The 15,983-nt window shown below is 47.7% G+C and overlaps 1 protein-coding gene across 4 annotated transcripts in view; it reads right to left on the reverse strand.

Moving 5' to 3' along the window:
* LOC115202333 (zeta-sarcoglycan) overlaps nucleotides 1-15,983 on the reverse strand; it is a 329,855-nt gene that overhangs the window by 112,219 nt on the left and 201,653 nt on the right. For all 4 annotated transcript variants that reach the window (XM_029766420.1, XM_029766418.1, XM_029766421.1 and 1 more), the window contains one exon: nucleotides 14,789-14,989. In XM_029766420.1, the coding sequence (XP_029622280.1) occupies nucleotides 14,789-14,989 (201 nt within the window). The remainder of the gene's footprint in view (nucleotides 1-14,788; nucleotides 14,990-15,983) is intronic.

Here is a 15,983-nt window from a genome sequence, read left to right on the forward strand (position 1 = left end):
GGCCCATAGTGTTACTATTGATTTATATCCCACACACAAACGACTTCAGATGAATGGTGCTCGGGCCACAATTCAGCTGGGGAAACAAGGAAAAAAACTTCTAAACTGGATGACTTCACTGTGGTTTCAAACTTCAGAGTTTACAGGGACAAGCTATGCTTCTGGGGAGGGTGTTTTTCTGTGTTCTCCCTCTTCATCTCACTGAGATGTACTAGTTACTTTTTGATCTGTCTTGTCCTGTCCATTTCCTCAATGCTCCTGTCCTGTTAATTTCCTCAATGCTCCTGTCCTGTTCATTTCCTCAATTCTCCTGTCCTGTTCATTTCCTCAATTCTCCTGTCCTGTTCATTTCCTCAATGCTCCTGTCCTGTTCATTTCCTCAATTCTCCTGTCCTGTTCATTTCCTCAACGCTCCTGTCCTGTTCATTTCCTCAACGCTCCTGTCCTGTTCATTTCCTCAACGCTCCTGTCCATTTCCTCAATGCTCCTGTCTTCTTCACTTCCTCAATGCTCTTGTCCTGTTAACATTCCTCAATGCTCCTGTCCTGTTAATTTCCTCAACGCTCCTGTCCATTTCCTCAATGCTCCTGTCTTGTTTACTTCCTCAATGCTCTTGTCCTGTTAACATTTCTCAATGCTGCTGTCCTGTTAATTTCCTCAACGCTCCTGTCCATTTCCTCAATGCTCCTGTCTTGTTCACTTCCTCAATGCTCTTGTCCTGTTCATTTCCTCAATGCTCCTGTCCTGTTCATTTCCTCAACGCTCCTGTCCTGTTCATTTCCTCAACGCTCCTGTCCTGTTCATTTCCTCAACGCTCCTGTCCTGTTCATTTCCTCAACGCTCCTGTCCTGTTCATTTCCTCAACACTCCTGTCCTGTCCATTTCCTCAACGCTCCTGTCCATTTCCTCAACGCTCCTGTCCATTTCCTCAATGCTCCTGTCTTGTTCACTTCCTCAATGCTCTTATCCTGTTAACATTCCTCAATGCTCCTGTCCTGTTAATTTCCTCAATGCTCCTGTCCTGTTCATTTCCTCAACGCTCCTGTCCTGTTCATTTCCTCAATTCTCCTGTCCTGTTCATTTCCTCAATTCCTCTGTCCTGTTCATTTCCTTAACGCTCCTGTCCTGTTCATTACCTCAATGCTCCTGTCCTGTTCATTACCTCAATGCTCCTGTCCTGTTAACATTCCTCAATGCTCCTGTCATGTTAAATTCCTCAATGCTCCTGTCCTGTTCATTTCCTCAATGCTCCTGTCCTGTTCATTTCCTCAATGCTCCTGTCCTGTTCAGTACCTCAATGCTCCTGTCCTGTTAACATTCCTCAATGCTCCTGTCCTGTTCATTTCCTCAATGCTCCTGTCCTGTTCATTTCCTCAATGCTCCTGTCCTGTTCATTATCTCAATGCTCCTGTCCTGTTAACATTCCTCAATGCTCCTGTCCTGTTCATTTCCTCAATGCTCCTGTCTTGTCCTCTTAACGTCCCCAATACGCCTATCCTGTTTAAACCTCTTAAAGATCTCTAGACATCAGTGTCCCACCCTCGGGACGGTTGAGGTAATGTGCGCTAATGTGATTAGCATGATGTTGTTAGTAACAAGAACATTTCCCAGGAGATAGACATATCTTATATGGGCAGAAAGCTTAAATTCTTGTTAATCTAACTGCACTATCCAATTTACAGTAGCTATTAGAGTGAAAACATACCATTATATTGTTTGAGGAGAGTGCACACTTTTGAAAATGTATATATTGACCAATTAGGCATATTTGGGCAGACTTGACACAACATTTTGAACAGAAAAGCAATGGTTCATTGGATCAGTCTAAAACTTTGCACATACACTGCTGCCATCCAGAGGCCAAAATCTAAATTGCGCCTAGATTCCTAACTCAGATTATGACCTTACTCTTGTATTTCAAAGATGATGGAAGAAAAATAATTACAAAAAGACGCATGTTTTTTTCTTTGTATTATTTTTTACCAGATCTAATGTGTTATATTCTCCTACATTAATGTCACATTTCCACAAACTTCAAAGAGTTTCCTTTCAAATGGTATCAAGAATATACATATCCTTGCTTCAGGTCCTGAGCTACAGGCAGTTCGATTTGGGTATGTCATTTCAGGCAAAATGTTTAAAAAAGGGTTCGATCCCTTCCTCAATTCTCCTGTCTAATCCTGTTAACTTCCTCAAAGCTCCTGTCCTGTGCTGAGGGTTCTGCAGCACCCCCTGATAAATTGCAATAAAAAAGTATTTACTTCCCACCCAAACCAAATCAGTGCAATAGGCCTTTATTACACCTGTGTGAGCGGAGCAAAAAACTTGTCAGCAGAGCGCGGACAAAACATTCTGGATTCTTTCTCTGCTTTGTTCTGAGCTGTGTCCTCTGTTCTAACCTGCAGCCTGTGTCCCCTGGTCTAACCTGCAGCCTCTGTCCTCTGGTCTAACCTGCAGCCTGTGTCCCCTGGTCTAACCTGCAGCCTGTGTCCTCTGGTCTAACCTGCAGCCTGTGTCCCCTAGTCTAACCAGCAGCCTTTGTCCTCTGGTCTTACCTGCAGCCTCTGTCCTCTGGTCTAACCTGCAGCCTCTGTCCTCTGGTCAAACCTGCAGCCTCTGTCCTAAGGCCTAACCTGCAGCCAATGTCCTCTGGTCTAACCTGCAGCCTCTGTCCTCTGGTCTAACCTGCAGCCTCTGTCCTCTGGTCTAACCTGCAGCCTGTGTCCTCTGGTCTAACCTGCAGCCTGTGTCCTCTGGTCTAACCTGCGGCCTGTGTCCTCTGGTCTAACCTGCAGCCTGTGTCCTCTGGTCTAACCTGCAGCCTGTGTCCTCTGGTCTAACCTGCAGCCTGTGTCCTCTGGTCTAACCTGGAGCCTGTGTCCTCTGGTCTAACCTGCAGCCTGTGTCCTCTGGTCTAACCTGCAGCCTGTGTCCTCTGGTCTAACCTGGAGCCTGTGTCCTCTGGTCTAACCTGCAGCCTGTGTCCTCTGGTCTAACCTGCAGCCTGTGTCCCCTGGTCTAACCTGCAGCCTGTGTCCCCTGGTCTAACCTGCAGCCTGTGTCCTCTGGTCTAACCTGCAGCCTGTGTCCCCTGGTCTAACCTGCAGCCTGTGTCCTCTGGTCTAACCTGCAGCCTGTGTCCTCTGGTCTAACCTGCAGCCTGTGTCCTCTGGTCTAACCTGGAGCCTGTGTCCTCTGGTCTAACCTGCAGCCTGTGTCCCCTGGTCTAACCTGCAGCCTGTGTCCTCTGGTCTAACCTGCAGCCTGTGTCCTCTGGTCTAACCTGCAGCCTGTGTCCTCTGGTCTAACCTGGAGCCTCTGTCCTCTGGTCTAACCTGGAGCCTCTGTCCTCTGCTTGTCCCTCTGTACTGTGCTTACTTGCTCTGTCCTCCTCTATCCTCCTTGTGTTGATTTTTCTGGGCAGGAAGTCACGGTATCCCCTGCCCGGGAGTGACTCACTCCTCCTGGGCTCCACTTCACAGGAGCTGTGACATCGTCAGCGTGAGACAATCAGCCCGATGCGATCGGTATCGATCTCCCGCAGGGGGGAGGGAAAGTCGGCCGGTGGATGAGAGGAAAAAGGGAGGGAACAATACAAACATGAAAGGAAAGGAGATCTGTCAGGGCCCCGGGAGAGGGTCGAGGTGGTCGAAGAGAGAAGAGGGGGATGTGAAGGAAAGAAGGCCTCAGGAGTGACCGGATGTCCCTATCCCACGCAGGGATATCGTCCCAGCCGTTTGAAACACCCTTCATTAATCAACTGCTAATCCGCGGTGGTGTAAAGGTAAACTCCCAACGTTCTTTCAGCGTTAATTAAACCTAACATGTCCTCCCCTGTTATGTCATCCTCAAGGTCATCAACACAGACAGGGGAATACAGACCGGCATCGTGCTGGATGGCTTTGTACCCTGGCTGAGGGGTCCAGCCAGGTTGCGAGGACCCCTGGGTGCACAGATGCTGGGTATGAGCTAATTCCTGTATGATTCCATGATGATTTAAACTGGTGACAGTTCCCTGTTCATTATCTCAAACGTGAATAATATTGGTCGCTATACAGCTAGAGTTGGAATAGTAGTCGGTGAATATGTTATTTGGCAGACTGGGTTCATAAATTGTCTTGTAATATATACCATTTAAGCAGACTCTTTTATCCAAATTTAATTACAGTCACGCGTGCACATATTTTACGTACAGGTGGTCCTGGGAATCAAACACCCTATCCTGGCGTTGCAAGCACCATGTTTTACCAACTGAGCTATAGAAATCTCGTCTAGAGAGTGTGTTAAGATTCTGTAATTACCTCTTACACACACGCCCCCCTGTTCCATCCCCATACTCTCCCTGGCTCTCGTTCATCCTCATCCCCTGTGGCACAAGGACAATGAGATGCGGCGTTGAAGTGCTAATGGCCATTAGTTTCCAGGTGGTTTGACCCGGCTCTCCGTGGCACCACATCAGCATGGTGATTGGCTGGGATAATTCCTCCTGGGCCTTAATGACTGCTACCAACCATTTATCTTTTAGTCAAAGAGCAAGGCTATAGCTTTAAGAAGACACACACGTAAGGGCTTGTGGAAATACATGGGTAGACGGACAGATGGATGGACAGAAGTCAATGCACACCAGCATTCATGCACACACACACTCCCCCCTATTGCCTAGTCAGTTTTAACCCTACCTGCATGTACATATTACCTCAACTACCTCGTACCCCTGCACATTGACTCGGTACCAGTACTCTTGTCAACCATGTTCACACGTGAGAGAAGAAGTCCAAACAGTGAAACAGAGAAAACCAGGGTCAGTTCAGTCACCGTGAAGAAACCGTTTAGGAGAGGAGGGAGTGGAGAGAAAAACATCCAAAGGAACAAAAGTTGTATTTTAATTCAATATGTATTATTTTCAACATTTTCACATGAAATATTTCCGGGTTAGGGTTACTTTGCGCATAGACACAGAAGCACACACGCACACAAATTACCTGATCACTTTTACCCCTACCTACATGTACATATTACCTCAACTACCCGTACCCCTGCACATTGACTCGGTACTGGTACCCCTGCACATTGACTCGGTATTGGTACCCCTGCACATTGACTCGGTACTGGTACCCCTGCACATTGACTCGGTATTGGTACCCCTGCACATTGACTCGGTATTGGTACCCCTGAACATTGACTCGGTATTGGTACCCCTGCACATTGACTCGGTACTGGTACCCCTGCACATTGACTCGGTACTGGTACCCCTGCACATTGACTCGGTACTGGTACCCCTGCACATTGACTCGGTACTGGTACCCCTGCACATTGACTCGGTACTGGTACCCCTGCACACTGACTCGGTACTGGTACCCCTGCACATTGACTCGGTACTGGTACCCCTGCACATTGACTCGGTACTGGTACCCCTGCACACTGACTCGGTACTGGTACCCCTGCACATTGACTCGGTACTGGTACCCCTGCACATTGACTCGGTACTGGTACCCCTGCACATTGACTCGGTACTGGTACCCCTGCACATTGACTCGGTACTGGTACCCCTGCACACTGACTCGGTACTGGTACCCCTGCACATTGACTCGGTACTGGTACCCCTGCACATTGACTCGGTACTGGTACCCCTGCACATTGACTCGGTACTGGTACCCCTGCACATTGACTCGGTACTGGTACCCCTGCACATTGACTCGGTACTGGTACCCCTGAACATTGACTCGGTATTGGTACCCCTGCACATTGACTCGGTACTGGTACCCCTGCACATTGACTCGGTACTGGTACCCCTGCACATTGACTCGGTACTGGTACCCCTGCACATTGACTCGGTACTGGTACCCCTGCACATTGACTCGGTACTGGTACCCCTGCACATTGACTCGGTACTGGTACCCCTGCACATTGACTCGGTACTGGTACCCTTTATATAGCCTCGTTATTGTTATTTATTGTGTTACTATTTATTTTTTTCTTACTTTTTTACTCTGTATTGTTGGTAAAGGACTCGTGAGTAAGAATTTCACGGTAAAGTCTACACCTTTTGTATTCGACACGTGACAAATAAAATTTGATTTGACACACACACACACACGCACAGCTATAACCCAAGCTTGAAACCTGCATGTGCTGGAGAAGAATCACTTCTCTCTTTGACCAACAGAAAGGAAACAGCGAAAAGACGGACTGGATTAGCGAGCGCAGCACGGCCACAACCTTTATCTCCCTCCATAGCAGACAGAGAGACAGACGGACTGGAGTAGCGAGCGCAGCACGGCCACAACCTTTATCTCCCTCCATAGCAGACAGAGAGACAGACGGACTGGAGTAGCGAGAGCAGCAGGGCCACAACCTTTATCTCCCTCCATAGCAGACAGAGAGACAGACGGACTGGAGTAGCGAGAGCAGCAGGGCCACAACCTTTATCTCCCTCCATAGCAGACAGAGAGACAGACGGACTGGAGTAGCGAGCGCAACACGGCCACAACCTTTATCTCCCTCCATAGCAGACAGAGAGACAGACGAACTGGAGTAGCGAGAGCAGCAGGGCCACAACCTTTATCTCCCTCCATAGCAGACAGAGAGACAGATGGACTGGAGTAGCGAGAGCAGCAGGGCCACAACCTTTATCTCCCTCCATAGCAGACAGAGAGACAGATGGACTGGAGTAGCGAGCGCAGCACGGCCACAACCTTTATCTCCCTCCATAGCAGACAGAGAGACAGACGAACTGGAGTAGCGAGAGCAGCACGGCCACAACCTTTATCTCCCTCCATAGCAGACAGAGAGACAGACGGACTGGAGTAGCGAGAGCAGCAGGGCCACAACCTTTATCTCCCTCCATAGCAGACAGAGAGACAGACGGACTGGAGTAGCGAGCGCAACACGGCCACAACCTTTATCTCCCTCCATAGCAGACAGAGAGACAGACGGACTGGAGTAGCGAGCGCAACACGGCCACAACCTTTATCTCCCTCCATAGCAGACAGAGAGACAGACGAACTGGAGTAGCGAGAGCAGCAGGGCCACAACCTTTATCTCCCTCCATAGCAGACAGAGAGACAGATGGACTGGAGTAGCGAGAGCAGCAGGGCCACAACCTTTATCTCCCTCCATAGCAGACAGAGAGACAGATGGACTGGAGTAGCGAGCGCAGCACGGCCACAACCTTTATCTCCCTCCATAGCAGACAGAGAGACAGACGGACTGGAGTAGCGAGAGCAGCAGGGCCACAACCTTTATCTCCCTCCATAGCAGACAGAGAGACAGACGAACTGGAGTAGCGAGAGCAGCAGGGCCACAACCTTTATCTCCCTCCATAGCAGACAGAGAGACAGACGGACTGGAGTAGCGAGAGCAGCAGGGCCACAACCTTTATCTCCCTCCATAGCAGACAGAGAGACAGACGGACTGGAGTAGCGAGCGCAGCACGGCCACAACCTTTATCTCCCTCCATAGCAGACAGAGAGACAGACGGACTGGAGTAGCGAGAGCAGCAGGGCCACAACCTTTATCTCCCTCCATAGCAGACAGAGAGACAGACGAACTGGAGTAGCGAGAGCTGCAGGGCCACAACCTTTATCTCCCTCCATAGCAGACAGAGAGACAGACGGACTGGAGTAGCGAGAGCAGCAGGGCCACAACCTTTATCTCCCTCCATATCAGACAGAGAGACAGACGGACTGGAGTAGCGAGAGCAGCAGGGCCACAACCTTTATCTCCCTCCATAGCAGACAGAGAGACAGAGAAAGACGGGGTTGTGATCTTCAGTGGTGGAGGGCTGAGGGATCTTAGCTTATTTAGCGGAGAGGAAATGAGAAAGCATTCTGCTGTGAAGCCCAGGCCACAGGCTTTGTTACACACTGTGGGGGTCAGCGGGGTTCACATATAAGGTCAAATAAAGGTCAAGGGCCATCTGGCTTTCTCTGTACGTTCCGAGAAAGGCTTGCCGACAGCGTATCTGTTTCTGAGAAAGATTTAATGCTGAATGGATGGATATGACTTTTTTCTCTTCTTTATCATCTCCTGCTACTTTCTCCCTCTCTCACTAGCATCGTCATTCTTGCAGAGAAAAAATTTATATATAAATTACACAATTTCTCTCAGACACACACTCACACGAACCCACAAGCACGCACGCACTAGGGTTTAAGAGCGGGAACCGCTATTTCCCGGCCAAATCCATTATCGTTTCCGCGGATAAATAATGGCGATGAACTGGTATATTATAATCAATTATTTCTACGAACAGCATGACGTGAAATGGAACTGGTAAATTATATACAATGTATAGAGAGAGAGAGAGAGAGAGAGAGAGAGAGAGAGAGAGAGAGAGAGAGAGAGAGGTAGTTTCACTTGCTTTGGCAATGTAAACATATGTTTCCCATGCCAATAAAGCCCTTTGAATTTAATTGAGAGAGAGGGGGGGAAGAGAGAGAGAGAGAGAGAGAGAGAGAGAGTGAGGGCGAGAGGGGGAGAAGAGAGAGAGAGATGGTGAGAGAAGAGAGAGAGAGGGTGAGAGAAGAGAGAGAGAGAGCGAGAGAGAGAGAGCGAGAGAGAGAGAGAGCGAGAGATAGTGAGAGAGAGCGAGAGAGAGAGAGAGAGAGATGGGGACAGGAAGTGAAGAATGGCCAGTAGTGTCCAGACAGACAGAGCGTGGCAAGATGGAAGGAAGGAGAGAGGGAGGCTGTTAGATTATCTCTCTCTGTGCAGACCTCCCTCTGCTCTGATTAAGATCAGACACGTCAGCACTCTGGACCTGATGGATCCCCAACATTAACCCACCCGCCCACCCTCCCTCTGCTCTGTGTGTGTGTGTGTGTGTGTGTGTGTGTGTGCATTTAATGGTGTGCCCTCAATTACCTGAGGGGGTATTGGTGTGAGCATGAACATGTATGTGTGTGTGTGTATGTGTGTGTGTTTCAAGCCGGGCCTCCTCCATTACCTCAGGTCAGAACAAAGACCCAGGCGTGGCTAGGGGGGGATCAGTGATGGAGTTTAGCGGATAAGCAGTGTGTGTGTGTGTGTGTGTGTGTGTAGCAGTGTGCTCAGGTGCTAGCCTCTCGTAATGACTAGAGCTGAGCACACAGGTTTGTAGAAGAGCACCGTACAGCATATTCTGGCCCCAGGGCACAGCTGGGAGATAGAGGATAGTATAGGACACACACACATTGGCATGCGCACAAAAACGCAGACACACACATGCACACCCACGCACACGCACAAATACACGCTCAACATTATTTCACTCATACCAAATTGTTACATAAGAAATGCCTTCCCAGACACTGCAGACACCCATTCTCTCTCTCTCTCTCTCTCTCTCTCTCTCTCTCTCTCTCTCTCTCTCCCTTTCTCCTGCGTTTCTTTTCTAAGGATGCACCAAAACAAAAGCACCCTGCCTCTGTCTCTTAAACCCCTAATAATAACAGCGGCCATATTGTCCAACACCTGCCTCACCATCTCTTAACCTCCGCTTCCCATCCCTCCTTCCCTCCTTCCCTCCATTCCCATGGCCAAACACGGCCGTCCCCAGTCTCTCTAACATATCATCAACCCACCCACTCACCCCCCCCAATCTGGATCTGAGCAGCGGCACTGGGCTTGGCTTGTCAACCTGTTTATTTTTGTCTACAATGGAGAATGATAGTGTTTGTCCCAGCGTACTGTCTGACAGACAAGAGGGAATGTAAGCGGAAGATGGTTAGCTTAGACAGGATGGTTAGCTTAGACAGGATGGTTAGCTTAGACAGGATGGTTAGCTTAGACAGGATGGTTAGCTTAGACAGGATGGTTAGCTTAGACAGGATGTGCAACGGAATGATGACCATGTTCTGAGATAGTGGTCTGCGGCATCGCAGTCTCAAGAGGCAAATCAAATCAAATGTTATTTGGCACATTTATCGTAAACAACAGGTGTAGACTAACAGTGAAATACTTACTTACGGGTTATTTTCCCACAACGCAGTTAAAGATCAAAAGTAAAACAGAAATAGTGACACAAGGAATAAATACCATATATTTCTTGTGCCTTGGGGGTTAGACGTTAACACTGTCTGTTGTGGCTGTAAAGTACAATCCATGAACAGGAATGAGATATGACCAGGAACAACTCTAGTCCGGTCATGATGTCAGGAGAACCAATGGGTAATTCCACGCACAATCCCAATATCTTTGTTTCTCCTCATCCTCATGCCATTAGAAAGTAACCTCACATCCTTCCCCCGACTAGGAAATGAAGACAATTGATTGGTGACAACATTGCCATGCCAACGGCGGAACAAGTGGAAATGTAATCCCTGCGTGAAACCCCCAAAGGACCCTGCAGGATTTGCATTCCCCAAATTGAAGTCCGACCTCCCCATTTACAGCCAAGCTGTCACTTCAAACAAAAAAATTCAAACGTTATTTTGTTGTTGCCTTATTGTCATTTGTCAAGTGTTTAATTTAAATCTTCCTTTGATAGCCTTTCGGGTGACATTGAAACTCAATAAATAATCATGAAGCAATCATAACAACACATAGCCTATTCATCAAATTGCTAATAACTACCTAAAATAGGCAATTAACACTTTGATGAACTGTAACTTTTTTGTACCACGTCATCTGCAACCAGCTTTAATAATATAACTATATTTCAGATCTCATTAATATTCTCATGGTGCTAGTCTTCACTGACATGGTGTTAGTCTATGGAGTCTTCACTGACATGGTGTTAGTCTATGGAGTCTTCACTGACATGGTGTTAGTCTATGGAGTCTTCACTGTCATGGTATTAGTCTATGGAGCCTTCACTGACATGGTGTTAGTCTATGGAGTCTTCACTGTCATGGTGTTAGTCTATGGAGTCTCCACTGACATGGTGTTAGTCTATGGAGTCTTCACTGACATGGTGAAGTCTATGGAGTCTTCACTGACATGGTGTTAGTCTATGGAGCCTTCACTGACATGGTGTTAGTCTATGGAGTCTTCACTGACATGGTGTTAGTCTATGGAGCCTTCACTGACATGGTGTTAGTCTATGGAGTCTTCACTGACATGGTGTTAGTCTATGGAGCCTTCACTGACATGGTGCTAGTCTATGGAGTCTTCACTGACATGGTGTTAGTCTATGGAGTCTTCACTGACATGGTGTTAGTCTATGGAGTCTTCACTGACATGGTGTTAGTCTATGGAGCCTTCACTGACATGGTGCTAGTCTATGGAGTCTTCACTGTCATGGTGCTAGTCTATGGAGTCTTCACTGACATGGTGCTAGTCTATGGAGTCTTCACTGACATGGTGCTAGTCTATTGAGTCTTCACTGACATGGTGTTAGTCTATGGAGTCTTCACTGACATGGTGCTAGTCTATGGAGTCTTCACTGACATGGTGTTAGTCTATGGAGTCTTCACTGACATGGTGTTAGTCTATGGAGTCTCCACTGACATTGTGTTAGTCTATGGAGTCTCCACTGACATGGTGTTAGTCTATGGAGTCTTCACTGTCATGGTGTTAGTCTATGGAGTCTTCACTGACATGGTGAAGTCTATGGAGTCTTCACTGACATGGTGTTAGTCTATGGAGTCTTCACTGACATGGTGTTAGTCTATGGAGTCTTCACTGTCATGGTGTTAGTCTATGGAGTCTTCACTGACATGGTGTTAGTCTATGGAGTCTTCACTGACATGGTCTTGTGTTGAAGTGAATATCATTGACACACCCCTGTCTTTTGAGCAGATTCACATATCGTTGTTTAATGTTCATTTGATCTGATAATCAAATTGTCTCCGAGATACAGATTATAACTTCGATGACCAGATTGCGTGTAGAATAGTGTAGAAGACAATAGAAAGAATAGCTAAGAATAGAAAGTAGAATATTATAGAATAAAACAGAAATTGTAAGTTGAATTTGATTGCTGGAATACTTCAATCGTCAAATCACAAACCAACACATAAACCCCGGCCACTCCAGCCCATGCCAATGCTAGCCCATGTCAACCAAGGATAACCCATCCAAAATAGATGTGACTTATCTCCATTGTGGCTCAGGGCTGTCATGCATCCATGTTTAATGTCTCGCCGACACGCCAAAGAATCTTCTGACTCGTCGAGGGGGTCCTAAACTAGTGTGATGTCACCATCAAAGAGTTGGCTTTGAAGAATCACCCGCCGCGTTTAGTGTGCAGCGCGGCCAAATCCACAAGCGCCACAAAACAGTGTTCTGAAATCCACACAGAAACCGTGTCTGAACAGCTTTGATCTATGTGGATCGACGTCAAATTATGGCTCACTGGGGATTCACATAGAGCAAGACTGTGTATTGATGCCACCCTATAGCATGTAGCGATAGCTAGAGGAATAACGCATTAGTAATAGCAGCAGCAATAGTACCGTTCAAAAGAGATGCTTGGTTATTCTGTCATGAAGGCCGGTTACTGCTTCAAACACCAAGACTACTGATAGCAGAAACACTGTGGCAAGCTGCAGCTTCAGAGCACCGTTGTCAGTCACCCCCCCAGGTAATGAAGAGGTGAGCCTATATCTGTCCGAGGGGGATCCATCTTTTATGTGTTTTCTGCTGCTCGCCTATTGATCTATTTGTTCGAAGCAACAGTCTGGTTTCAGCTGGGTCAAACCAGGAAATAAAACACACAGCCGAGGCATGTTGCAGCAATATGGATTCCTACTCTGCCTGGCCGCCTGCGTTTCTCACAGAGGATACAGTAACAAGGAGAGGAACGATAAACAGACGGGAAAAGACAGAAGAGGAAAAGTTAAGGAGAGGAGGAGGAGATGTAAACCTGGGAAAATAGACCTGGGAGAGACAGCGAGCGAGAGAGAAAGAGCGAGAGAGGGAACGAGAGAGGGAATTCATTATGTTAATATTGTAAATTAATCACTTCATTCCCAAAGTATGCTTTGGCAATATCTACATTGTTTTGTCATGTCTAAAAAGCTATTTTAATTTAATTGAGAAAGAGAGAGTGAGGCAGAAGAAATGAACAACAGTACCATAGTGCTAAGTATGTGGTTATCGAGCGCTCTCTCTCTCTCTCTCTCTCTCTCTCTCTCTCTCTCTCTGTCTCTCTCTCCTTACTCCTCGTCTCTCTATCTCACCTCCCTCTCTCTCCTCTCTCTGGTCTCTCTCCTCTCTGTCTCCTCTCTCCCTCTCTCTCTCTCTCTCTCATCTCTGTTCTCTCTCTCTCTCATCCCTCTCATCTCTCTCTCTCTCTCTCTCTCTCTCTCTCTCTCTCTCTCTCTCTGTCTCTCTCTCTGTCTCTCTCTCTGTCTCTGTGTACAGGGGGGAAAGCGGCCCATTAGTCAGCGCACGTTGACATTTATCACTTTGAGGGATTTCACTAATATCTGGAGGATATTGGGAGCCATGGTGGGAATAACACCTCGGAAAATGCATCTGCACAATTGGATTTGGGACCAGGAATGCCGGCGGCCTATGGGAATGGCTGGGGGCCTCGCGAAAAACCCGCACCGCTCTGTCTCTCACACACGCTCACACAAACACACTCGCTCTCGCCCTTTTATTTGGTAGAAATTAAATCCCTTCCGGCGTATTTTAGGTTATTTTGAAGTCACCGGCAGATTTGATTGCAGGAAGCCATTATGAAAACAGAAGGGGTAGAAAATCAGCAATTGGCAGGTGGGGTCACCTCATCCAAACGTATTTTTATATATATTATTATGGGCGGTCCCAGGGGCCCCGGGGCATGCTGGGTATATTACAGACTAGGCCGCCCCCCCCTGAAAAACAAGTAAATAGATCTGCAACTTTTGACAGGTTTGTTTATCTGTCAGAGGCAGAGCATTGGATGGAAATATTCATGGTAATGGTTGTATCTCAAATCGTATCCATTTCCTATGTAGTGCACTACGTTTACCATAGAGCTCTGGTCAAAAATAATACACAAATAGGGTGCCATTTGGAGCGCGCCCTCAATTTTGGTACGCCCCCGCTCTCTCCCATCCAGACAGGATTTCCATAGGCTCCATTTCACACGCCGTCCACTTTCACAGCTGGGTTTCTGTCATAGTTAGAGAAGGCTGTTTACCTGTGCCTTGAGCCACGACGAATGGTCTATCTAAAGCCATTAACATATTCACATTAACATGTGATTTGATCTGGCTTTTTGTCCCGCTAAGAGTGTCATCTACAGTCTTGTTCAGCCACTAATTTAACATTGGGTTCCCCTTCCGCCTGATCACTGAATGTTTTTCAATTGACCCATCTATCAAGTGAGAAAAGCCTTCCTCCGCAAGCCTCATCACGTCTCCATGAGGACATGATATAGTTCCCTAGCAACATCCTTACTCAGTGAAGATACTCTATCAGCATGATTTAGGTTGGTGCAGAAACCTGCATAATCACTTAGGCTACAATCGAGGACTAATGTTGAGCAAACTGAGCATTTAGTTGGTCTTATGAAACCACTCTTAGATATCTTGTATGTTAACACATTGAGGTTTATATGACATAAACCTGACATAAACATGACATAAACCTGACATAAACATGACATAAACATGACATAAACATGACATAGCCTTGACAAGATCCCAAACAACCAGCGTAGGTACACATTCACATGCATTTCCCCTCTAGCCCTCTAGCGGCACTATGGTCACCTCACCGCGGTGAAGTTCATGACCTTCAAGAACCAGATGGTGAACTTTTCAACACTCGTAAAGCATTACGCGGGTCACACTACCACCCTTACAACAAGCTACCTCTCAGCACACAGTCACACATCCCCTCCAGACCTCCAGGGGCACTACGGGTAACTCACCACGGTGAAGTTCATGACCTTGAGGATCCAGATGGTGAGCGCCAGGTTGACGATCATGGTGACCAGGAGCAGGAGGATGAAGAAGTAGAGGCAGCGCTTCCTCCAGCCGTAGATACCCACCGGGTAGGCCTGGGCACCTTGGTGTGCCCGCTGGCTCAGGGTGTTGGGCTGGGCCGCGAGGATGTACTGCTCCTGGGTCATCTGGAAAAGAAGGAGGAGAGAACAGAAATGCTGGTCAGACTTGGGATTCAAACCCACAATCCTCCAACTGATGAAGCACTTCTCTAACCTCTAGGCTATCTGCTGCCCTCTGTCACTTCCAAGGTAGGGATGGCGAGAGAAGGTGCAGTGAGAGGAGAGAGGACAGAAATGGATGGGGGATGAGGGTTAAGACAGAGAGAGGTGACAAAGGGATTAGGGAGGTGAGGTTGGAGGTTAGCGGAGATGGGGGAAGAAATGGAGTGGAAGGCATGAACAGGAAGAGGGAGACTGAGAGGTTAATGAGGGGAAAGGGGATGAGAGAAATGGTTAGGACCAATGGGACAGGGAAAGAGAGAAAGGTTTAGGACCAATGGGACAGGGAAAGAGAGAAAGGGTTAGGACCAATGGGACAGGGAAAGAGAGAAAGGGTTAGGACCAATGGGACAGGGAAAGAGAGAAAGGGTTAGGACCAATGGGACAGGGAAAAGGAGAAAGGTTTAGGACCAATGGGACAGGGAAAGAGAGAAAGGGTAAAGGAGGGTTGTTAGGACCAATGGGAAAGGGAAGAGAGAGAGAAAGGGTTAGGACCAAGGGACCAGGGAAAGAAAGAGAGAAATGGTTTAGGACCAATGGGACAGGGGAGAGAGAAAGGGTTAGGACCAATGGGACAGGGAAAGAGAGAAAGGGTTAGGACCAATGGGACAGGGAAAGAGAGAAAGGTTTAGGACCAATGGGACAGGGAAAGAGAAAGGGTTAGGACCAATGGGACAGGGAAAGAGAGAAAGGGTTAGGACCAATGGGACAGGGAAAGAGAGAAAGGGTTAGGACCAATGGGACAGGGAAAGAGAAAGGGTTAGGACCAATGGGACAGGAGGAAGGAAAGAGAGAAAGGGTTTAGCGACCCAATGGGACAGGGAAAGAGAGAAGAAGGGGTTAGGACCAATGGGACAGGGAAAGAGAGAAAGGGTTAGGACCAATGGGACAGGGAAAGAGA

This window comes from Salmo trutta, chromosome 11, assembly GCF_901001165.1.
Source record: "Salmo trutta chromosome 11, fSalTru1.1, whole genome shotgun sequence".
NCBI classification, from domain to species: Eukaryota; Metazoa; Chordata; class Actinopteri; order Salmoniformes; family Salmonidae; genus Salmo; species Salmo trutta.